The sequence below is a fragment of the Callorhinus ursinus genome, unplaced genomic scaffold (assembly GCF_003265705.2).
Source record: "Callorhinus ursinus isolate GAN/ISIS: 27379988/994484 unplaced genomic scaffold, GSC_fseal_2.0 scaffold4, whole genome shotgun sequence".
In the NCBI taxonomy this organism is placed as follows: Eukaryota; Metazoa; Chordata; class Mammalia; order Carnivora; family Otariidae; genus Callorhinus; species Callorhinus ursinus.
In genome coordinates, this window is record NW_027397066.1 from 117,514,570 (window position 1) to 117,540,707 (window position 26,138).

Genomic DNA, 26,138 nt, shown 5'->3' on the forward strand with positions numbered 1-26,138 from the left:
AACTGAAAAATTACTACAATCCAAATATTTGGGATGCCCAATATAAATTTAAATATATAAACAACATTGACACAATTCACAAAAAGGAAAACTAACTTAGCTAACATGAAAAAATGTTCAACCTCATAATCAAAGATAGAAAATTAAAACAGTAAGATCCCAACTTTTACCTATTAAATTTGGAAAATGATTTAAACAACCAGAATACTGAAAAGTGAGCAATGGTGTAATTGCACAGCGATTCTAATATACTGACAATCTCTACTAAGTTCCATGAAAAATGTGTAAACTAATTCAGTAATCAACATTTTGTAATTTGTAATCTATCCCAAAGGAATGAAACAAAAACTATAGGAGAACTTATATGAACAAGTGTTCACTGTATTATATTACTGTTTGTGCCTGTCCGCACTGGTCTAGAAGCTAAGGGACTTCTAGAAAGAGAGGAATGGTAAGGTCAATAGTGGGATGTTTATTCCATTATTAAAATAACTAAAAATTATATAACAATACCAGTCAAGGAAACAAAGACATGATATAAAATTATATGCACAGTAAGACTACTATTATGATAAAATGCACTCCAGAAATCTAGAAAGAAACACACAAAATGTGATCTATGGGTTTGGATTATGGTTGCCTCTGTAGTTAATGATTACATTCATAATTTATAAAAGTTAATTAAATCTCAAAACAAATAAATTTGTTGGTTCCCTTCATTATTGGACAACTGGGAATGCTTAAAGCATTCATTTGCACATGAATGACATTCTTTCACACATAATTGCATTAATAGCAATTCCTTCCTCATAACTGGTTTCAGGGGAATTAAATGTGACATTTTTGGTATAATGAAAACAGTGAGAAGAATGGCTATTTGACATAATTGGTCCTTGTTTTATTTTCTGGGGTTTTTTTGTATGTTTGTTTTTGTTTTCCTCCTGGCTATTGTCACTTCTAAGCAATTTGTATCTATTGCCCAAAGACGGTACCATCTGAGGGAGGACTAGCAAAACCTAACTGGGGACCTCAGTAATGGCTCCTGCATGGGCACGAGGCCTCACGCCCATCCCCGCACGAGTCAGCTGCTCCCTGCAATATGGTCAAATGACGGTCAAATGAGGAACCTCACACTCTCTCCGTTTCCATCACTTCCCAGAAATTCAGCCATTACTTCCCAGAAATTCAGACACGTGACTCAGAAATGAAATGAAGAAGTTATAAAATCAGATGGGTTTTATCAATAAAACAACTCTCAGTTATTCGAGAACACTTTTTTTGTTTGGAAGCTCCTCCCAACTTCAAACTGACCCTGCCCAACATCTTCCCTGCTCCCATTTTTACCCTCTTCACTACCTGTCTAGTTTCTTTAATTCTGACCACGGAGTAAAAACTGAAATCAGCCATCCTGAAGCAGTGAAAAATATCCATCCTGAGGGGCAAAGGGTGGGAGAATGGAAGAGGCTGATATATGTGCTTTTGTGCTGCTCAGCCCTCCCTAATTTTATGTGGTCCAGTTAAAATCCAGTTCTCTCCCTCAAAAATATCAGACCCTAAAAACCAATGATATTCCACTTCTTTTTCTGATTATAAAACTACTACTTGTTCCTGTACAAGTTTAGTGAAAGAGAAGAAACTGACCATCCTGTGTAATTTTAATGAGAAGCGAACTATCAGATCACTTCCTAGAATTCTTCCTTAACCTGGGTGTAAAGAAAGGCTTTCTAATGATGACTAAAAATTTGGAAAGAATTTGTAATTTTGACTAAATAAAACATTTAAATGTTCCATGGCAAAAACTATCATGGGCAAAAGACAAAAAAAACTATCATGAGCAAAAGACAAAAGACATTTATCAAAAGACAAATGACAAACTTAAGGAAAATATCTATGATATATATCGCCAGTAAAAGGCTAATGGCCTTTATATAAAAGAACTTTTAAGAATTAAAGAAAAATAAGACCAAAAGTCCCATAGAAAAATAAGTGAAAGACATGAGCAGAGAATCTAGAGAGATATAAAAATGGCCATTAAACATTTAAAAAGATGTTCAACTTCACTCATAAGTGAGATAAATGCAAATTAAAACACTAAAATATTTTCCCGTCAGATTGGCAAAAACTCAAAAGCTTGATAATCTGCTTTCTTGGTGAAGTTGTGGGAAAACAGGCATTCCCATACACACCAGTGGGAATGTAAACTGGTACAACTCCTGTGCGTGTGTTGGCGGGGGGGGGGATTTGACAATATGAAGCAAAATGACACATGCATTTACCCCTTGATTTGGCAGTACCACTTCTACCAGTTTATCTTAAAGATAGATCCCCACAATACAAACACACACACACACACACACACAGCCATGTATATTATTATACGTATGAATTATAATCGTATGTACAATTATAATTGTATATTATATGTTTGTGTGCATGTGTGTGTGTGTGTGTATTTTTAATTGCAAAATATTGGAAACTACTTAAATGTCCAAGGGTAGAAGAGTGCTGAATTCTCTACAGTACATACCCACATAATATGCACCTATTAAAAAGAATCAGGAACTAAATGCAATGTGGGATCCTGGTTTGGATCATGGAATAAAAAAGGACATGAAGTGGAAAAACTGGTAAAATCCAAATAAAGTCTGTAGTTAACAATATATTTTTTTCTAAATATTTATTTATTGGGGCACCTGGGTGGCTCAGTTGGTTAAGTGTCTGTCTTCAGCTCAGGTCATGATCCCAGGGTCCTGGGATTGACCCCACATGAGGCTCCCTGCTCAGCAGGGAGCCTGCTTCTCCCTCTACCTGCTGCTCCTCCTGCTTGTGCTCTCTCTCTCTCTCTCTGACAAATAAATAAAATCTTAAAAAAAAAACAAGATTATTTATTTGAGAGAGAGTGAGTGCATGTGCAAGAAAGGGTGAGCAGGGGGAGGGTCAGAGGGAGAGGGGGAGAATCTCAAGCAGACTCCACACTGAGTGTGGAGCTTGATGCGAGGCTCAATCTCATGACCCATGAGATCATGACCTGAGCCCAAACCAAGCATCAGATGCTTAATTGACTGAGCCACCCAGGTGCCCCTGTAGTTAACAATATTGCATTAATGTACATTTCTTAGTTTTGATAAATATACTATGGATACAGAAGATGTTAGTATTAATGGGAGCTGAGTGATAGGGTCTATGGGAATTCTCTGACCTATCTTTTATAGTTCTTCTGTAAGTCTAAAAATTAATATTTAAAAAAAATCAAACTACGAAAATGTTTTTTAAAAAACAAACACAACATGTGGATACTCTCTATGAACTGATATGAAGTATTACCCAAGAATTATTGAGTGAAAGGAGCAAATGCAGAGGAGCATAAGCACATGAAGACTTAGGTGTAAGAATCAGAGAAATATAAGAAAAATACACATATCTGCCACTTTTTACAAAAAGAAACACAGGAAGGATAGACCAGATAACAAGGAAGTTGGTTAACTACAAAAAGTTGGGGAGAACAGGGTAGCAAGGATGCAGAAGGGAGTAACACTTTGGGAAATTTAAGCTTTTGGAAGCATGCTATTATTTTCTGCATGTAAAAAATAAAATTAAACGAACAATGCAGCAAAGAAGAAAGGGTCTGAAACTGAAAGCAAACAGAAACAAAGGGCTGATTCCAGGACTGGGACAGAGAAATTACAAGATGAGTCTGGGACATGGGGACACCTGGGTGGCTCAGTGGGTTAAGCGTCTGCCTTCGGCTCAGGTCATGATCCCAGGGTCCTGCGATGGAGCCCTGCATCCGGCTCTCCGCTCAGTGGAGAACCTGCTTCTCCCTCTCCCACTGCCTGCCATTCTGCCAACTTGTGCTCTCTCTATCTTTCTGTCAAATAAATAAATAAATAAATAAAATCTTAAAAAAAAAAAAAGAAAAAATTTCAAATTGTTTATTATTGGAAAAGGCAAAATTAGTCACTCTACAGTGGAGAACCTGGGTAGGTAACACCTTTCTGGGTTTCTATCACCCACGAGGGGAGATATCATGTGCCTCCAGAAATGATACTCTTAAAAGGATGTAAGATTACTTATGAAGTGCTCCACCTGGGCATGAATAATCAGAATCAAATCCTAGGAAACATCTGACAAAACCCAAGACGAAAAAATGTCCCATTAAAAAAAAATGTCATAGGGGCACGCGGGTGGCTCAGTCATTGGGCGTCTGCCTTCGGATCGGGTCATGATCCCAGGCTCCTGGGATCGAGCCCCGCATTGGGCTCCCTGCTTCGCGGGAAGCCTGCTTCTCCCTCTCCTACTCCCCCTGCCTGTGTTCCCTCTCTCACTCTCTTTATCTCTCTCTCTCTCTCTCTCTCTCTGCCAAAAAATAAATAAAATCTTAAAAAAAAAACAACAAACATGAATGTCATAAAAGACAAAGAAAGGCTATAGAAACGTTCTAGATTGAAGGAGACAAGAGATGAAAACCAATTCAACTCCTTCCCAGACTGGATCCTGAGCTGGACTGAAAGGGAAAAAACGCTAGACATTGGGTCAATTAACAAGATTGGAATATGTGCCAAATATTAAAGTATAATGTTAATGTTAAATTTATCGAAGGTGATAACCGCAGTGTTATTATTTAACAGAATATTCTTAGAAATACACACTGAAGTATATGGGGGGAAATTCCACTCAAATAGAAAGTAAATGTGCACTCAAATGATAATGTAAATGGGGTAAAATGTTAACAATAGGAGAATATGCAAAAGGTCTACTACAGGCTCTTATTTCTTCAACTTTTCTGTAAGTTTGAAATTGTTTCCAATTAAAAGTTAAAGCAAAACAAAACAAACGACCCACTACCTGTATTTTTCCTCTCACAAATGTGGTGATATCATTCTCGTTTTCAAAGATGGAGAGTGTCTGCAGTAGATTCTGCTCAAGCCATTCCCAGTGTTCGGTGATTTCTTTTCTGGAACCGCCTGCATGAACAGTAAGATGATAAAAAAAATAATAAAATTTTGGGAATTTAAAAGATACTTAAACAGGCTCCCATCATCAGTATCACTAAAGGAGACCACTGTCCCAATAGCTCTGCCTTTAAATGTTTTCTCCCCTTCAGACAAGACACAGAAGACACCTAAAGATATGGAAACCCGAGAGTAGGCACTGCATTACAGTCTCGTCTGATCAGGTGGGTTCAGAAACTTTCCTAGCTGTCTCCAGTTAGAAATGTTAGCAACATTTCTCCTACTCACGTCTCTGGATTGGGACTTGAGCACAACCCTCCACTTGTCTCCCTCCTAGAACCTGCACTTCACAGGGTAACCTAGATCTTGTTAGGATACTAGGTTACAGTTGTTAAGTTGCAATGATTTGAGAGCTTTCTTATGCCCCTGGAGGTCTGATGTAACCACCTCCTATAATGGGCAAAAATGATCCTCACTCACTTCAATTATGAATGAGATGTGAAAGGGGATGATCGCTGGAGAAGAGCTGCCTGGCTCTCGCAAGCACAGCTGCCTTGAAATGTAATGGGATGAGGTCATCCTCACAGCCTCCGAGCAAGTCACTGCACTTCAGTCAGTGGTGAGAAGCATTAAGTCACCTCGCCTGGCAAGCTCCACACTGAAACCACCCCAGCCTTGTAGCATATGTAACGGGCACTACTCTCCGCTCACAACTGCAGGTGTCACACGGAGGCATGCTGTCAGGATGTGGTTGTAAAGATACTGGGGTAAATTCCTTCCCCTTCCCCTTTTATTCTTGCTCTGGGATTGTTAAAGATCTTGCAGAAAACCATGTTTTATAAATCATTCATATACATATAGACAAATCGTATGCACTACTCATTCCAGAATTAAGGAAAGATTCTCTGATTCCACTGGTTCAACCTCCAGGCATCTCCTCAGATTTCCAAGCTTTGTTTTCCTTGATTTCTTAACAATGTCTTTTCTTCTCTTTGTCCTCTGTCACCAGCAATTCAAGGTAAGTCAGAATCTCTCTCTGACTCCTGACAAAGAAGGGCGGGAGACACGAGTGTGTCTACAATGATACTCAGAACTGTAAGAGCGGGGCGCCTGGGTGGCTCAGGCGTTAAGCATCTGCCTTCGGCTCGGGTCATGGTCCCAGGGTCCTGGGATCGAGCCCCGCATCAGGCTCCCTGCTCGGCAGGAAGCCTGCTTCTCCCTCTCCCACTCCCCTTGCTTGTGTTCCCTCTCTCGCTGTGTCTGTCAAATAAAGAAATAAAATCTTAAAAAAAAAAAAAGAACTGTAAGAGCAGAACTAAAATCTCCTTGAGGTGAGGTAGGCTTGAGGGGTTTCAGAAACACTGTTTAAGGACAGGAAACACAAAACCAAACCCAAGTTCATTTTCTTTTATTTTAAGACTAAACACCAAAACTGCCTACACGGAATACTGATGGAGAGGCTGAAAAGCAGATTTGTTAGAGGGGAGGCAGGCCTTCGAAAACACGAAAGAACAGATTGCAGCTCTTTTTGGGCATTACCCATGGCCCACTTATTTGGGTAAAGGCAACTACGATGTCACGGAGAGAGCTAGAACTCAGGACACCTGGGTCCCCCTCCCTCTGCCACTAGCCAGTTGGGTGACTTTAGACAGTTTGTTTAATCTGTAAAATGGAGATGAATGAAACACACACACACAAACACACACAACAAACCCTTATCCATCTCAGAGCAATGCTATAAAAATCCCAAGGAATAATGTCCTCAGAGATAATTTGGAAAAGAGGAAATATTTTTCAGAGGCAAAGAACAATGCCCATCTGAAATATTTAGGAGAATGAGTCATTTTGGAGTTTACCAGAGGGCTTTAAAATATTATACACTTTAAATTTTTAAATAGTTACTGGAAAAATTTCTTTTTTTTAAAAAGATTTGAGAGTGAGCAAGCAAGTGTGAGCGGGGGTAGGGTAGAGGGAGAGGAAGAAGCAGACTCCTTGCCGAGCAGGGAGCCCGACTCCGGGCTCGATCCCAGGACCCCAAGATCATGACCTGAGCCAAAGGCAGACGCTTAACCGACTGAGCCACCCAGGTGCCCCGGTTGCTGGAAAAATTTCTGAAGTATACAATGCCCTTCCTTGTCTGTAAACAGGTCCCTACTATCACCAGCTGTGACTGGCTGTGATAGAGCCCTGTTAATGCCCACCATGAGCCCTTCACCATGGCCACCCGTGCTTGCTGGCCTCTCAGATGTGCGCACCTCAGGACAGAGGCACTCCTGGAGACCCACGGGACTGCTGAGCTTCCGCAGACCTGTCGGGCACAACTCTCAGCGTCTTCTGATCTTGTCTCTGGCCCCTGCCTATGCTGATTGCAGATGTGCCTTCCAGAGGCTGGTTTTCACACGGTCAGGCTACTGACTGCTATCTCACCATGCTCTGCCCTTGACCAGGTAGTCACTCGAGGTACTGGACTTTACAGTTCCTGTTACGTTGGCTCTGGAATCCAACCTCAGCTCAACCTCACTAATCCTCAATTATCCTGGATAGAACAGTCCATCAGCTACGAGACCTAACAGGTGTGCTTTCAGCTTTGCACATGTTGCCTTCAAAGTGTTCTTTCTGTACCTCTGAAACAAATAATACATTATATGTTAAAAAAAAAAAAAAAGAAGAAGATAGCAGGAGGGAAAGAATGAAGGGGGGGGAATTGGAGGGGGAGACGAACCATGAGAGACGATGGAAAACAAACTGAGGGTTCTAGAGGGGAGGGGGGTGGGGGGATGGGTTAGCCTGGTGATGGGTATTAAAGAGGGCACGTTGTGCATGGAGCACTGGGTGTTATACGCAAACAATGAATCATGGAACACGACATCAAAAACTAATGATGTAATGTATGGTGATTAACATAACATAATAATAAAAAAAACAAAGTGTTCTTTCTGTCCCTAGTCACGTAAGCACACCCACCCACCCACACACGCAGGGTAAAAATGGTGTATATGCATGCATGTACTGATTCAACAAACATTTACTCATACTTCCAACTGTCGTGGATAGAATACAAAGACATTATGGCTAATTCCCAACTTTTTCTTTTAAATATATATTTTTGAAGATTTTATTTATTCATTTTCAGACAAAGAGAGCAAGCACAGGGGGCAGAAGAGAGGAAGAGGAGAGCGTGGAGCCCGACACACAGGACCCCAAGATCATGGCCTAAGACAAAATCAATTGGACGTAACCAACTCCGCCACCAGGTGCCCCCCCATCTTCAAGTAGGCCAGCCAAGCACTCTTGTGCTAAATTTCAGATTTACTATAAACATTGTTTCCCCACCTCCTGCCTTCTCTGCTGTCCCAGGACCTGCTGTGTCCCACCCCGGTGCACTGTCCATCATTTCCATGATCTCTACCTCCTACCACCTAACACCATTTGCACCATTGGCTCTTCTCTCTACTTCTTGCTGCCCAGAATGTACATCCCCACATTTCTATCTTCTGTTGCTACCACTGCCCCCTACTGATGCTGCTAATGCGTTTTCCATTCAGCTCTCCATCTCCTGTTGCTTCTCCCATACTTATGAGGGTCACATAAAAAGACTAGGCTTCTAGAGCTATCCTGAGCCACTCACTGCTCCCACATATAGGAAAGGAGCCGACACTGCATATCTCAACATCTTTAGGTCTTGCAACCCTTTCAGCGTACTCGGTGCCTTGGGCCTGCTTCTGTACTACCAAACCGGTTTTGGAGGTTTCTTCTGGCTCTATCTACATCTAAGATATCAAAGTGCCAGAAGACTGAACTCTAGATAAGGAAGGACTTTCTGTACCATTATATAAAACCATTATCACCATATTTGAGAAGAGAAAAAGACACAAATGCCATCAGCCAATGGTAGTTTCAGGAATTAACTATGGATACTTATCTATATCCAACAATACTTTCTAGGGCAAGTAATGAAATGTACCTTTTACGTTTATAGCTTACTATACAAAAACACCACATTCTCTGAACACTTTCCTAAATGTTCCAGGTTCTGGGGATTAGAAGTATGATCAATACCGACAAAGCAGAGCTGGATTCCCTGACCCAGCAGACAAGACAAATTCTGAAGATGCCAGTCTTGTAAAAATTATTTGTGAAATCAGGTGTCCATTTCTGTACATTTCTCACTCCAGACCAAAGAGTCCACATTACCTCTCAGAGATCACAGAGCAAAGGTCCTGCTGTTTGAGACCCACTGTTACTTTGCTGGACCACTCTTTAGGAATGAGCTAAACTCCAAAGGAAAATGTTGGAATCCTAAATGTTCCTTATAAATAGCTCTTTCCTTTCTTAAGACACTAAATACAAGTGCTGCAATATTTAAGATCTTGGAAGTGTTCTTTGGTTATTTTTTAAGGTGAGGTAACATGGAGCTCTTGTGCTGTGAATAGGGACTGGTCTATTTACTCAGCAGTTTTTTGTTTTTTTTTTAAAGATTTTATTTATTTATTTGACAGAGAGAGATATAGCGAGAGAGGGAACACAAGCAGGGGAAGTAGGAGAGGGAGAAGCAGGTTTCCCGCGGAGCAAGGAGCCCGGTGTAGGGCTTGATCCCAGGACCCTGGAATCATGACCTGAGCCAAAGGCAGATACTTAATGGCTGAGCCACCCAGGCGCCCCTACTCAGCAGTTTGAACAGAAGGTGTTAGATGCTCAGAACCAGAAAGGAAGGGCTTGGCTGTCCATTTTCTGGAAAGGCTTCATTTGCAGAGATACAGCAGGAAAAAAATACTGACCTGACTGTGCAATCAGCTGGCACAACAAAGAAAGCCAGTCTTGGGAAAGAGAATCCTCAAGAAAATCCAAGTTAATCCAGGTTAAAGCATTCTGCTGTGGTAAAAACTAGATCAACACTTGATGGGCTGGCTTAAGGTTACTTAGAAATTAATTTTAAAGAAAAATGGGAATCTTTTATCTTTCGGAGTGGTGGTTTTTGTTTTGTTTGTTTTGTTTTGAAGAATACTAGCCACAGGCCCTGTGCATATACCCAGGCAAAATCTGAACATTCTTTAAGATGATGAAAAATATAAAATCATCCTAGTCTAATTTCTCATCTAGCTTTAAATGTATCTTAAAGTACATAAAGCCTATTTGAAATAAAAAGGAAGAGGCATTAAGATGGAACCATGATTTGATTCTGTCATATTTGGCCTCTGAGGATTAAGAACAAAGGCTTACAGCCCTACTGATAGATAATCAGCAGATATTTCTTTGTGATGCATGATTACCTAGCTCCAAAACCTATACTTAAGGATGAATACCTACCATTTACATCGGCATGGATGGAACTGGAGGGGATTATGCTAAGGGAAATAAGTCAATCAGAGAAATACTGGTTTCACTCACATGTGGAATATAAGAAACAGTGCAGAGGATCATAGGGGAAGGGAGGGAAAACTGAATGGGAAGAAATCAGGGAGGGAGCCAAACCATGAGAAACTCTTGATTCTGAAAAACAAGCTGAGCGTTGTGGAAGAGGAGGTGGGTGGGGAGATGGGGTAACTGGGTGATGGGCATTAAGGAGGGTACGTGATGTGATGAGCACTGGGTATCATATGCAACTGATGAGTTATTGAACATTACATCTGAAACTAATGATGTACTGTATGTTGGCTAATTTAATTTTTTTTTTAAAAGATGTTATTTAGAAAAACAAAACAAAACAAAAACCCAAAAAACAAAACCTACTTAAGCGCAGTAAGTATGACTAGCGGTTAGATTATCTGGAATAAGAAGAAGCCTGGTTATCAGGGAGACAATATCACATCACAGATCAGAACACAGGCTTTGATGTCAAAAAAAGTACAGCTGGTTTCAAAAGTACACATACTGACTTTGTAATCATAGGTAAATTCATTTCTTTGTGCTTCAAATGCCTCATCTCTAATACGTAGGTAACAACACCTGCCACACTGGTTTGTGCTGGGGATTAAAGAAGATTATACACACATATGAAGTCCTGAGCACAGGTCTAGAATATACAAAGCACTAAATAAACAGTTACTTTTGCTATTACCATCGCAAGCAATAGACAAAGATCTCATCTTGACTTGCGATGCTGGAGGTATTTCTAACTTCTGATGTCAGGGCGCTAAAACATCGGCTGTTTAACCCTTGCCTGACTAACATGCATTCAGCAGAAATCTCTCTGGCCATGGCATCATTATGTCTGGACTGCTAGGTGTACACATTACTGGAGTAAGGCGTGCATAGAACAACTCCTTGTGTAACTACTGTTAAGCTTCTTACATAACTGCTTAAATCTCCTATGGGCCATAACAATATGCTCATAGCTTTATAACCACTTTTGTTTTTAAGATTTTATTTATTTATTTGTCAGAGAGAGGGAACACAAGCAGGGGGAGCAGAGGCAGAGGGAGAAGCAGGCTCCCCGCTGAGTAGGGAGCCCAATGCAGGGCCTGATCCCAGAACCCTGGGATCATGACCTGAGCTGAAGGCACCCAGGTGTCCCGCTTTATAACCACTTTGAGAAAAGAGAAGCCCAGGTAACTCATCCAGCCTTGACTGTAAGATTCCTACAGTCCTGGATGTGGTTGATGTCCTTATTTTAATTTCACTTAAGTGCCAAGGTCTTTTCCCACTCTGATGGGGAGAAAGTAAATGGCTATCTTTCTGGAAGGCAATCAAGCTAGGGACACTAAAAGCCTTACAGATATGTATATTTTTGACTCAGCATATCTATTTCTATAAATTTGTCCTCAAGTGATAATTAAAGGAATGTGAAAAGATTTTTTTTTTCCAGAGGGTATTGATTAAGGTTGTTCAAAATGCAATTAACATTAGGGGATAAAAGACTCATGTTTCCGATAATAGTGTATCAGATAAATTATGTTACACACACAATAAGATATCTACTCATTAAAACATGTCAGAAATATGTTTTACTGACATGGAAAGTCTATACATATATGTACATACACACATATATACGTGTGTGTGTGTGTGTGTATACAAAGTCTAACAGGTGATTTGGAGGGGCCCCTGGGTTGCTCAGTCAGTTAAATGTCCGACTCTTGGTTTTGGTTCAGGTTGTAATCTCAGGGTCTTAAGATCAAGCCCCATGTAGGGCTTCGAACTCAGCGAGGAGTCTGCTAAAGTTTCTTTCTCCCTCTCCCTCTGCCACCCTCCATACTCGTATGTTCCTTCTCTCTTTCTCTAAAATAAATAAATAAATTTTTTAAAAAAAATATAAAAATAAATAAAAGGTGATCTGGAGTGTGGTATTGTTTTTAAATTTTATTCTTTTTGCTTATCTTTATTTTCTAATTTTCTGCAATGAACATGTATTACTTAAAGAAAAAAACAAGTTTTTTTTTTAAGATCTATTTATTTATTCGAGAGAGAGAGAGAGCACAAGCAGGAGAGGCAGAGGGAGAGGAAAAGAGAATCCCAAGCAGACTCCCTGCTGAGCACAGAGCCTGACACGGGGCTAGACCCCACAACCCTGAGACCATGACCCAAGCCCAAATCAAGAGTTGGATGCCTGACTGCGCCACCCAGGCGCCCCACAAGTTGTTTTAAAAAGCTGCTGTGTTCCCAAAGATGTAAGAATAGTTTTTGAGATACCCAGACCAAGAAAGGATTATAAAATGCCAACTTGCACATTACATGTATTTCATGTGGATGGCAACTAAATTACCCCACATATTCTCTCTCTATTGTACAGAAATGGCAGAGGCAGAACCAACTAGCAATCTTTAATTAAACTCTGGGTCTTACCAGCTGCTGACTAAAAGAATGCTTAATCATAAAGGCCAGTATGGTGCTACTCAAAAAGTACTGGGCTAGGAAGAGGGAGACCTAAGAATTAGGTCTCAGCTCTGCACTAACTAGCTACAACTAGGATTGTGAACTTGGGCAACTCACCTTGCCTCCGCATCCTAGTAAAACAAAACCGTTAGGCAAGACGGTGGCTAAAATAGCTTTCAGTTCTGAAAACGAATGAGCATCTAGGCCCAGGTGAAATTCTGGGATGGTAAAGAAAAGAGAAACTAAATCAACAGGCAGCCAGATCAAGGCACCATGCAGGGCTGTGTCATCAGCGAAGTGCCCATCAAACACACATCTCCTTTATCAGTCCTGCTGAAAAGTGAGATCCAGAGGGAATTGTCATCATCTCCTTCTTTCTGCTTATTGCTCTTCTCAGTGGTCCCAGAGCCCCTCTTTAGACAACGTCCTTGGAGTTATCATCATTTTTATGTGTCTATATTCTCACTGAGGCTGTATAACCCTTCTTATTGTTAGAACCTTCTAGCTCTTCTAATGGGGAGAGCCAAATGGGTTGCCTTCTGCTGAAATCCACTGAAGGCCAAGGAGGGCAGAGGACTGGGCTCTCCCCTGCCTCTGGAGCACCAAGTACAAAACATCAGCTGCTGAGGGAAGACCTGTAGCTCTTTAGCTTCCTAATGAGAGCCTCAGATGAAAAATAGTCAACTGACTGCTGGGGAGAGGAGGAGACGGTCAGAATATAATGAGGTCAGCAAAGCTGGCTAGACAAATTCCTATGGTACTGCTTCCTTTATGCTCTTAAGAGATGGCAAAAGGTGCAATTTACTGCATAAACCACTGAGCAAAATGCAATTCAGCAGGCTAGAATTGATGGCACAATGGAATATCAACCGAAGAGAAAGGTGGTCAGGATGCCTGGGTGGCTCAGGTGGTTAAGCGTCTGCCTTCGGCTCAGGTCATGATCCCAGGTTCCTGGTCTTCCTGCTTCTCCCTCTGCCTGCCACTCCCCTTGCTTGTGCTTACATGTGTTCTCTCTCTCTCAAAAAATTAAAAAAAAAAAAAGAAAACAAAGAGAATGGTGGCTTCAATTTGGGTAGTAGTGAAAAGAAAGTCATTACTTAGGAATGTTTTTGGTTCCCTTTCCCAATTAAAGGTCTCAATGCCAAGGAAAAGTAAAAAAAATCAAACCAATCTGGATACAACTGTTAGAAGATTAGAAGCAGGGGCCCCTGGGTGGCTCCGTCGGTTAAGCGTCTGCCTTCAGCTCAGGTCATGATCCCAGGGTCCTGGGATCAAGCCCCACATCAGGATCCCTGCTCAGCGGGGAGCTTGCTTCTCCCTCACCCTCTGCCCCTCCCCTCTGCTCATGCTCCCTTCTCTCTCAAATAAATATTAAAAAAAAAAAGATTAGAAGCAGCTTATGAAAATAATGTTTCACCAAATAACTCTTACTTTTTTTCCACTCTTCTTTCTGTATGGTTCATATTATTGCCAAGCGCCAGGTGACTGACGGCTACGTTGGGAGTAAGACTCAATGCAAAAGACTCGTTGTGACTCGAGTCTAAGGCAAGTCAAACGACTAGGATTTACCACTGCTCTTCTACAGAAAGTGGTCTCTGTGAAGACACTGATGGTAGATGCTCCCTTGAATCCAATTTACATGTTGCAGATTCACGACGTGCATGGCGTACAGCAACGTTTTGCAATCCTGTGGATTCTACAGGGCAGTGAGTTAGACTCACCTGGTTTTCTGCTGACACTTCTCTTACAGCAAAGATTCATGAAAAGTCAAGCAAATTAAAAAGCTCTTGACACACTGTCCCACCAAATACCAACTTTGTAGTTTTCAAAAAAAAAAAAACCATTAAAATGACAAACCAAAAGGTCAGCATATCAGAGAAATCTGAAAGCTGGCAGCTTCCACTCTTAAAATCCTCTCCTGAAAGGGAGCCGGCAATTTGGGTTTTAAATGGGAATCAATAAGAAGGACTAATGGGTGAATGGGACTTTCACGCTGGTTGTCACTTCTGTGGAGTCTTCCACAAGGAAATTCTGGAGGTATCTCTATGGGTAATCAATATATACAAAAGCTAAAACTGTTCTGGGCTTATTATAATGAGATCATGCAGTTGTGACAGGCGTTATTTACTGGGAAAATGAAAGTACATCTCTTTGTGGTATAAAGTATGCCATCAGCATGTCCTGCCTCGTGTTCCTTAATGTTGGTTTGGCAAATAATTCAGGAATAATTCAGCTTTGTAACTCTGGGCTCTTTCCTACAGGAGCATTCACAAGAGCATCTGCTTCATAGAATGGCAAAGCCTCAGAAACTGACAGGAGTAGTGATGTCAGGTCACAGGGAAAGAAAGAAAAGCTTAGGCCTGAGGGGGCAGGGAAAGAAGAGTCACAGAGGCACAAACCAGAAGCTCCCCTCAGTGTAAATGCACACTGCCTGGCAAGACCAGGCGCCTAGAATTGCTGTAAGGACAGAAAGGAGGGCTCTAAGGAGCTCCAGGCTCCAAAGGGTCTCAAAAGCCTCCGGACACAAGTGGTAGGCAGGTTGGAAGGTGAGAGAGAATGTGTCAGAGTGTCCTCTCCACACCCTTGTTAAGTGGCTCTGCCAGCTTTCTAATTCCCTTTCTTTTTACTTCGTCACTTGCTGACTACAATGTCTATTTGTATAGACTATAATGTCTATACAATTTTAACACATTCTAGAATGTTCGCCAACTAAATGTGACGCTTTCCCACTAACCACCTCAGGACACTTCCCCCTCAACAGCAGCTACCGGGCCCTTCCGCTGTGTATTGAATGATGGCTTAGAGGAGCCGGGTGGCCCGGTAAGCCTGTCTTCCTCGGGGTCCCAGCTTCCCTCTCCCTGTTGCCTTGATCTCCTTCTTCTCACCCCAATCCCCACCCTTCACTCCCAGGTGGTTTTCTCCACGCCCTGCACCCTGATGCCATGCCTTCATTCACCGGAATGCATAAATGACTGATATAGTCCATCATTTCTCATGGGGCTGTTTGCATCTAAACCAGAATAACTCGAAAGGGATACAAGACTACAATGCTAGAATGTCAGGTACCATTAAATCCTTGAGGAAGCACTCCTAGGGCACCAGGGCCTTCTGGCAGCTGGAAATCACACCCAGATAACCTCTCCTACTGTGTAAAAGCCCAGCTGAGATTCTTGCATTTAGCTGGGCACCCTGCAATCACCTGGCACTGTGTGGTACTGGTTCACACTGGGTTATACTTGAATACTTACTTATGTTCTCAAGAGCAGAGACCGGATCTAATTATCATTATATCTTTAGAACCTAGCACAGCACTTCCTACTGAGTAGAGATCAATTTAAAGACTGAGCAAAGTCAACTGAAAGAGCTCCCAATGGCCAAAGCTAGAATGATTTGAGCAACAAAATAAAGTAGCACTGGACTCTCCAAAGTATAAAATCAATATGCATGATTCCATACTGATAAAAATAACTGAATAAATGAAAACTCCCCACTCCTTAAGGGTGGGCTGTGTATAGTGACTTCCAGAGAGTGAACAGCATGGAAAGGGGCAGAAAATAATAAGAGTGGAGAAACCCAAAAAATACTACTTCAGCTGGATGATTGAGGAAAACCTCATCAGTCATAAACTAACAATATGTACCCTTGCTTGACATAATCTGATAAAAATAGCACTTTATCTCTGTGATCTCCCTCAACAAAAATCCATCACCTTAGCCTAAACATGAGAAAAACACCAAATTGCAATAGAGGGAAATTCTACAATATACTTGACTAGTATCCTTCAAAACCAGAAGGGTCATCCAAAACAAGGAAAGCCTGAGAAACTTCCACAGCCAAGAGCCTAAGGACACATGACAACTAAATATAATATAGTATCCTGCATAGGGTCTTGGAACAGAAAAAGGACATTAGGTGAAATCTAAATAAACTATGGCTTTGGGCGCCGGGGTGGCTCAGTCGTTAAGCATCTGCCTTCGGCTCAGGTCATGATCCCAGGACCCTGGGATAGAGCCCCGCATCGGGCTCACTGCTCAGCAGGAAGCCCCCTTCTCCCTCTCCCACACTCCCTGCTTATGTTCCCTCTCTTGCTGTGTCTTTCTCCGTCAAATACATAAATAAAATCTTTTTTAAAAAATAAAATAAAGTCAACAAACTATGGCTTTTGTTTAGTAATAGTGTATCAAGCGGCACCTGGGTGGCTCAGATGGTTAAGCATCTGCCTTTGGCTCAGGTCATGATCCCAGGATCCTGGGATTGAGCCCCAAGTCAGGCTCCCTACTTGGTGGGGAAACCGTTTCTCCCTCTCCCTCTGCTTGCTGCTCCCCCTGCTTGTGCTCTCTCTGTCAAATAAATAAATAAAATCTTAAAAAAAAACGTAACAGTGTATCAATATGGGTTCATTAACTAAAACAAATGTACCATACTAAGATGTTAATAATAAGGGAAACTATGTATGTGGAGGGCAGATGGGGGCTCTCTGAACTCTCTGATCTAAGACTGTTCTAAAAAATAAAGTCTATTAATAATAATAAAAAAAATCAAATGGAGGTAAAAAAATTAAGTGCTCAGTGCCCTTGCTTTTCCTATGGTTATTTGCAAAGCCACATGCAAACAAATAACTAAAAAAATCTTGGCCAGGGCGCCTGGGTGGCTCAGTCATTAAGCATCTGCCTTCGGCTCAGGTCATGATCCCAGGGTCCTGGGATCGAGCCCCGCATCGGGCTCCCTGCTCAGCGGGAAGCCTGCTTCTCCCTCTCCTACTCTGCCTGCTTCTGTTCCCTCTCTCGCCGTCTCTCTCTGTCAAATAAATAAATAAAATCTTAAAAAAAAAAATCTTGGCCACTTTGGATTAAATTTTTTTTTTTTTAAGATTTTACTTATTTATCTGACAGAGAGATAGAGAGAGCACACAAGTAGGCAGAGCGGCAGGCAGACCTTCAGCTCAGGTCAGGACCCATGACCTGAGCCGAAGGCAGCCACTTAACTGACTACCACCCAGGAGCCCCTAGATTAAAAATTCTTGTGAGAGACCCCATAATGGCAGGGCTGCTGACCACCACTTTAAACACAGGATATTATTATAGATTATGATCAGGGAAAAAAAAAATCCCTACTCAAGTAGGAAGTACTGTGCTCAGATATGTAAGTATTGCTGAGTACACCTAAGTAGTCCCCATGTTCCTCTTCATTTCCCAGCTGCACATGGAGTTATATTGGAGTCCCATGTGACTGGTTCTAGCCAACACAGTGTGAGTGGAAGTGGGGTGTGACATGTCTGGGCCCAGGGAGTTAAATGTGGGTGTGCCTCTATCTCCCTTCCCCGACCTGGTGTGTTCAGGTCGGCTTTTTCCCTTCTAAGTCACCCTCCCATGGAGGCTTCGTGTCACTACAGCTGGAGAAGGCCACAGGATCCAAAGGAGACTTTGCCAGAGCAAGAGTGGGGTAGACAAAGGAGCCATTAAGATTTGGAGTTTACCTGCTGAAGTGGCTATGCTTAACTACCCTAAAATACCAAGTGATTGTATTCCCAAATAAAGGGTCCTTCCCTTCTGGCGGAAAATTGTTAATCACCAGATTTCTCCGTATTTCTGAATATCGCTACTTACCACAGGCGATGGTCCAATAGACCAAAGAGTCTGGAGTCTGGTAAAGGATTCGGTAAGGAGCCACCCGGGCACTGGAGTCCAGCACAACATCAAGGGTACCCACGAGAAGGCCTGAGGGTGGAGAAGAGAGAAGAATGCTTAAGAGTTTCCCCAGGGCTTCCCCCAAATTCCCAGAGGCAGAGTCAACGTACCCTTTCTGTTAGACCTCCCAGCACTCTTCCCGTACAACCCTTCTCGACAGCCCCTCCCGTTGCACCCCACCTTGGCAAAGCTTCATCTTAAATAGTCTGATGCTGGCTCTACATTACTTGTTCCAACAACCTCCAAGAGAAACTGCCTAAGTTGGAAGGCAGTCTGCTGGTGTTAAAACTAATGGGAGGCTGACAAAGCTGGGAGCTGGGTCCCTGGCAGATGCCCGTACTTACAAATGCCTACTTAAAAGAAAAATAAGTAGGGTATTAAGCACTTATGTGTTGGTGTCTCTGTTTTATCTACATTATGCCCAATGTGCATTATTTCTTCCCCCTTTTCACCTAAGAAACAAATCCTTAATTTGAGTAACTTGTCCAGGCCGGGAAGCAGTCATGTCTATCTGAGTCAGTGTGCCAGGCTGGCCTACATATTATTTTAATCTGTCCCACTTTTCTTTGTATTGGAAAGGTTTAGGTCAGCTCAGCAAACATCAAGTAAGTACCTACTGTGGGCAAGGCAAACCCAGTGGGCACAAAACACAGTAAGACAGAGTCCTTAAGGTATGTATAATCTAGTAGGGGAGAAGGCAAAGCAGTGATTTTCACACTTGTTTAGGAGTGAACAAGGGCTGTGAAACAAGCATTTCCCCACCTCAGTGGCAGAGTCCTTTGGCATTTGTCACATCAGTCATTAAAACCAGAGATGACTGCAGATGACTGCCCTCTACAATGATGCAATAACTAGGCTGAGGGTCAGGAAAGGCATTGGGGTAGCATACGGTGGCATTCTGTGGGACAGGAACCTCACTGATCTGTCCAGACCCCAGGGGGAAACTCGCCCATGTCATCCAAGTCCAGGATGCCTGAACAGTCAGCAAATGAATTTACCCATTTATTCGTGAGAAATGCAAATACTCAGTGCACCGATGCTCACTTAAGAAGAGGCAGTGTCTTCTCTTTCCAGGAGTGCAACTCTATCTTATAACCACCATTCCTCCAACATCCCCCTCTCCTGGAAAGTGTGCCTCCTTTATCTATCCCAACCTGGGATTAAGCACCGGACATCTTCTTCATTGTTCTAAAATAACATGGACACACAGACACACAAATTCCACAAAGTCAAATAAACTAGATCCCTTACTTGACAGGATGAATCCAAAAGATCCCCATAAAGTAAATGCCCATAATTATTCCAAAAGTCGGGTGGAAATTAGCACAAAGTGGGATCTGGACTCAGAAGAACCAATTAGGAACTCTGGATAGTTTTCATCTTAGGGCAAGACATCTTATTTTCAATGCCTCGGTTTTCTCAAGGATAAAATGGAAGACAATATCACAGTTACGAGATTGTTCTTGTAATAAGACTGAATGTAATGGGATTTAAGGGCAACGGGCTGCGTGGAGTAAGGGGTTAAGAAACCTGTCTGGAACTTGCCAAGACACTCCTTTTTTTAATTTGACTTCTACTTAGACGGCATGTCTGTCAAAAATGGCTTTGGGATACTACTGATAAATGCTTGAGGCTGAGCGGGGGAGGCGAAAGGTCCCCAGGCTCCCTTGCTCTGCTCCTGCTAAAAATAAGCAGCATACTGGGAACCACGAAGCTCAGTGCCTGGCTCATAGGAGGATTTTCATGAAGTTCTGCTGAATCTGAACCACAAGTTCTTCTGAAACTGTCACCACTAGTGACAGTTTCCTGACGTGTTGTCTTATAACAATGTCTTAAGGTTTGGTTCCCACCATAACACCATATGGAATACCTTGATGTGCATGCTACCAATGAAATTCACTTCCTTCTGCTCTGGCAACCTGGGGTCATAGAAAGAGCTGTATCGTTGAGTCACCTAGTGTTCAGACGAGCTCAGTTCTGGCTCTGACTCTGTTATAACCAGTTCTGTGGTGTGGACATGCCACTTCTCGTTGCTTTGACTGGCTCAGTTGTAAAGTGATCATAATAGCACTTGCCTTCCTGAACCAGGGTTATTAATCAAAAAGCCTACGGGAGGTTAACCATGGGCAAGTCCTACAGTTGTCCTTGGTCTTTGTCCAAGGACAGGAATTCATTTAGGTTCACTCTGAACCCACAGTGACCATAGCCGACCTGAACACACCAGGAAAAACAAACTTTCACTAAAGTGGAAATTAATTCATTTGTTTGATCTGGCCTGTATGAAATACATTAAAATCCCTACGGCCTGTAGTTTTCCAAGGGGTAAATTTCCACGTAATGTCACACATGTATTCTTTTTGTTTTCTCTACTGTGGCGTGGATTTACTGCAAAGACCTCTCTAATTAATTTTCAATTATCTGCTGATGGAAGAGTATATTAACAGGAAGAGCAGAAAAGAGTGCGCCAGCTAAGCTGGAGTCCCTTCACTGTTAACTAGAAATACAAGTAACATCATTCGTAACTGAGTGTTTGTAATACTTCACTCTTCTTGAATCAAAAAAGAAACAAAATCCCCACAATACTGGAAATGGCGCATACATTGGTTCTAAGGAACACACACTACAGTCTGGGCTTAGGGAATTCAGTCAAGGATTAGCTTACATGGCTTAATGAGCCTCTAAAGGAGTGTCATCACAGATAAAGGTTCTTCAAGGGCAAGCACAGCTCACCGGGCAGAGCAGGCAACAGAAGTGGTCCCAGTTCTGGAATTCTTCAGTCCTGGCCCTGCCACTACCCCACTCTCACACCCAGCCTCCCTGAGCCTCAGTTTCCCCATCCTTAATGTCTCACTAGACTTGTATATTCTGTAACACACAGCAGGGAAGGCCCCTGAAAAGGTTCAACCTGATCCACTCATCTTGACCACCACAAAGGTCCCCAAGTGAAATCCACCTCCAATACCCATTATCTGATTTAACAAAATCTCCAGGGTCACTCAGGGACAAAGAAAACTGAGTTGTTTAAGGAAGACACCCCCCCACCCCCACCCACTGCCACCTCTGCAGAGTGAGGGCTTCTGATGAGATACCAGCTCATCAACACTGAGTGTGCATTCACAACTTGGCACCACCACCTTCCACTAAGATTTAGATGAAAACGAACAGGTACATACATACCTACTATAGGGTCCATGCTGAAATATTTTAAACTACAGACAGTATAGTATTGTAATACTCACATGAGGTGCACGTACAATTAGAAAACTGTTGTGAAAATTCTTTGAAAACTTAAGGTACTAGATATTCAGACAGAAAGTAATACTGTCAATCGAGGTACGCAGTTGGCCAGCCAAATCAATAAATACACTCTTCCACATTAACCCAGACTCACCCTTTCCCTTTGTAACACCGAGCAGAATCCTCCCTCTGTTTGGAATGTTGTGCTTATCCCCCTTCCCACCGCCTTAAATGACAAACTCCTAATTGTTTAATACGTCTCTTTCTATCCCTCCTCCCCTCCAAGTTCTGCTTCTGTAGTACCTATTGAATTTATTTAAAATTACTTGTACATTTTGCCTCATTCCACAACTCCTCCTCTTTCCAGAAGGCCTCTTATGGTGGAGGCTGACTCTTTCTGACTCCTAGGTCCTGCCCTTTGCTTGGAGCACAGTAAGCCCTGAGCACACGTTTGATCAATGGATGAGTTCCCTAGTTTTTGAAAACCTACATAAGTTATCACTGTGCTGCCTAAACGCCATGGATACAAAGAATCAAGACTCTGGGAGAGGGAAAATATTCCTCCTTTAGGCTCTATCCACACAGAATCCTGCAAGATGGGAAATCTGAGCCGGAGAATCCAATCCCCCCACCAACACACCCCCCCAAAGAAAAAAACCAACCCAGCCGTCAAGATTTTCTTAGAAGTTTTATTACTCATAACTCTGAAATGGCTGTCAAAATACTGAACCTCTTATTTCCCACACGAAGCGCTGTTTTAGCAGCTGCTCTGGTCAGCTATTTCTGGTGTTAAACAATCTTTGATTGCCTGAGATAACGGAGTCAAATTATGGCTCTCAAAATAACTCTTCCCCACATCTACCTATGGTATTAGTTCGGAGGCATCATGTAACGTAAACATGCTGTTTTCAAGGAGATTCAGAAAACACTACAAAATTGGTACGTTTAGGCTTCCCATATGCCTGTGGGCACTGGAGGGTGTGACACACAGAGTCATCACTTGCTCGGCTCCCGTGTCAGGAGAGTGTGGACATGTAGGAATGTGCCCGTGACAATGATCAATCACCTACTGACGATCTTGGAATTACTTAATGTCAAAGCGGACAAGGTCCTAAAGCTCATTCGGCCTTTCTCTGCCCCCTTGGCCATGCAGCCAGTCAGAGGTCTACAATGACCATGGAAGCGAAAGGTCAAGGGCATGGGCAATAAAAATCCCTCCTCAGAGAATGCCACGGATGCCCTAAGCACTACTGTTCAAGGACATATTGCAAAACCACAGAAGAGTATAGGAAATTAAAAATACATGCACCACTACTCTGACTTTCAACATCTGGCCTCATCTGCCTTTTTTTTTTTCTTTAAACAAAGAAAATGTAACACACATAGCAAAGGTCCCTTTAATGTCTCCTCAATTCTATTTCCCTCTCTCCATTGGCCACTGTCAGCTTGCTTTGTATTCTCCCCAACCAGGTCCTTAAACTTTTATCGCCCCACGTGTATGTACATGAATGCACACTTTACACTGCTGTGCACTTTAAAATTTGCATTAATGATAATGAGTAGATACTGTTTGGCAACCTGTTTTCACCCAATAAAATGATTATAAAATTTACCCAGGTTAGACTTGTAAATTTGGTTCACTCATTTTAAATGCTATATAATATCCACTGTATAAATATAAGTTACTCTTTTTCCTAATAAAGGACATTTGGGTTTATCTCCAATTTTTTTCTTGTAATAGGCACTGCAATCATTTTCTTTGTATATGATGTTTTAAGCGTGTGAAAACATTTTAGAATGGAACTGTCATAGGGTAAGTGCATCTTTAAACCTCATCAGACATTACAAAATTGCTTTCCAAAGTGATTGTGCCAACTTACTCTTACCAGGAAAGCCAGACAATATGTTTCTCTACAATGGTCCAAACACTTAGTATTATCAGTGTTTGGTTTTTTATTTTCACCAATCTGAAGGGTGAGAGATAATATCCATTTGTTATTTTTGTTTTTAAGTAAGCTCTACACCCAACACTGGGGCTTGAACTCACAACTCTGAGATCAAGAATTACATGCTCTACCAAGTGAGCAAGCCAGATGCCCCTCCATTTGTTGTTTAAATTTGCATTTTTCTAATTATTAATGAGTTTGAGTATCTTTTCCTGTTTATTATTTACTCAGGTTTTCCATTCTGTGAGCTATTTGCCTTTCCCACTGAACTGACTTGTGCTGGAGATCCAGTTCAGAGATTCGGAGTTTACCATTTAGAGGCTTCCACGAATATATACCCTGATCAATTCATTTCACCAAATACCCACTGATCTCCCTAAAGCCAGACAGGCAGTGTACTTGGACTTACTTCTTTATATATATTCTATATAAATGGAGGAATTTGGGACCAGTATCTGCAAACCCCTCGGCATTGCTCCCATGGGAAGTTTCTGTAGGTCACAGGCTCTCACCTTCTCCTACCGGCTGCTCCCAAGTTGTTACTGGTACATCCCTTGCAAGTCTTAGCACTGACTTAAGTAATTAAACAGTAACACCCAGAAGCAACTGCTGACAGCATTATAACCTCCAGCCACACCATAGTTTTTATACTTCTCTTAATGACTCTTGTTTGTAGTTTCTTCCCACCAGTCTGTGAGCTCCTGGAGGGCAGGCACAGCCTTGTTTTACCTTGGAATTCCCAAAGCCTATAGTAAGTCCCTCAAGTTACGCTGAATATTTATCAATTGGGCCACAAAGTTTTCACTTTGATGGACATTGGGGGGAAACCAAGAATTATTTTCAAACCTTATTCAGCTACCATAGTACCTAATAAGTTCTAGCAAGTTGACCTTAAATAATTAAAATTGTCTAAGAATCATTCAATGAATGGAGACCAATACTTGAGAAAAGGTTGGAAAAATCCCACTTCAGAGAGTGCAAGATAATACAGATCAAACTCACATCTAAACTTTGTACCCTGGAAGATCAACTTCTCTAATTTCGGAAGTAATTTGTCAGTTTTTAATGAATATCGAGATTTATCTGGAATTAAGATGGATCAAAAAAAGAGATATTTAGGGAAAACACGAGCCTTTCTATTCTACTTTTGGGAACTAGTCCAGAGATGGGCAGCTGTTGCCAAAAAAGCACAAAATTACCCCAAAGTTTAACCAGTTGAAACTCTTGCACCCACACACAGATTGGTAAACAATTCATTTGCATACCATACTGGCCAAGGGACCAGGTGAGAGATTAGGAAAACCATCCTGTGTGCCCAGCAGTGAAGGGGAATGCTGGAATTGCCAGGTGAGGGGTCAGCTCCAGAGCTATAAACGCACCCGAGGTCACAGTGTCCCCATGATTGATGTGAAGGTACACACAGGCTACTGTAGCCCAGCTACAGTATCTCTGAGAGAGGCCATGTCTGTTCTCTGGGGAAGAAGCTGAGGAACGTAGGTGTATTGGGGGAGATGCCTGGGGCTGGAGATGGGGGCAATGAGCTTTCTCAGTTTCACAACCCCAAAGAGTCTAACAACCTTTCTCAAGTAGGGGTCGTACTGGCTAAAAGGGAGAGACCAATCCCAATACTGGGATTCTTCCCTGCTCCGCGGGGAGCCTGCTTCTCCCTCTCCCACTCCCCCTATTTGTGTTCCATCTCTTGCTGTGTCTCTCTCTGTCAAATAAATAAATAAAATCTTAAAAAAAAAGGAGAAGTAGATGACCCTCTTTCTGATTTGGGGTTAGGTCAACAGTAGCCTCACGCTACGGCACAATGCCTACGTCATCCATTTCACTTCATCTCACCGTGTAGACAACTTCTCATCTCACATTATCACAGGGAGAAGGTGAGTGAGTACAGTAGAGGGAGATATTTCAAGTGAGAGAGACCACATTTGCATAACTTTCTTACAGTATATTGTTATAATTGTTCTATTTTATTAGTAGTAATAGTTGCTACTCTCTTGCTGTGCCTAATTTATAAATTAAACTTTATCACCGGTATGTATGTACAGGAAAAACACAGTATACATGGGGTCCAGTGCTACCCACAGTACCAGGCATCCACGGGGGGTTAGAACGTATCCCCCACAGACAAGGGAAAACTACGGCACACAGAAAGTGAGGGCTCAAAAGGAGAGAAAGAAGCCATGACTTTCATATTTTCCACCACAGAAGATAAAAAGCACACAGGCGGGTTTATACCTAAAGTAATTGCAGAAAACTGAAATCTGAAGAGCATCTCCTCAGCAGAGCCTTTGTCATACAGCCAATTAGTATGTGCTGCTCCAATCAACCAAGCACCCTTGAAGGCCCAGTCTTCCAGGAGCTGCTCCATTTCACCCTGTAAGCCAGTCTCTTAAAGTCACACGCACCTCCTCCTACAAAAATGGAGGGCAGTTGCAATTGATTTTTCCTTCTCTTTGGGGCCGTGTCTGAGAAGGAATCATTAAAATAGTTTACCA

At 42.1% G+C, this 26,138-nt stretch overlaps 1 protein-coding gene across 1 annotated transcript in view; it reads right to left on the reverse strand.

Moving 5' to 3' along the window:
* The window catches only part of TBC1D9 (TBC1 domain family member 9), a 114,570-nt gene that overhangs the window by 48,589 nt on the left and 39,843 nt on the right, over window positions 1–26,138 (reverse strand). The window contains exons 2-3 of the mRNA XM_025874233.2: window positions 18,371–18,481; window positions 4,846–4,964 (exon numbers count right to left, since the gene is read on the reverse strand). Coding sequence (XP_025730018.1) covers window positions 4,846–4,964; window positions 18,371–18,481 — 230 coding nt within the window. The remainder of the gene's footprint in view (window positions 1–4,845; window positions 4,965–18,370; window positions 18,482–26,138) is intronic.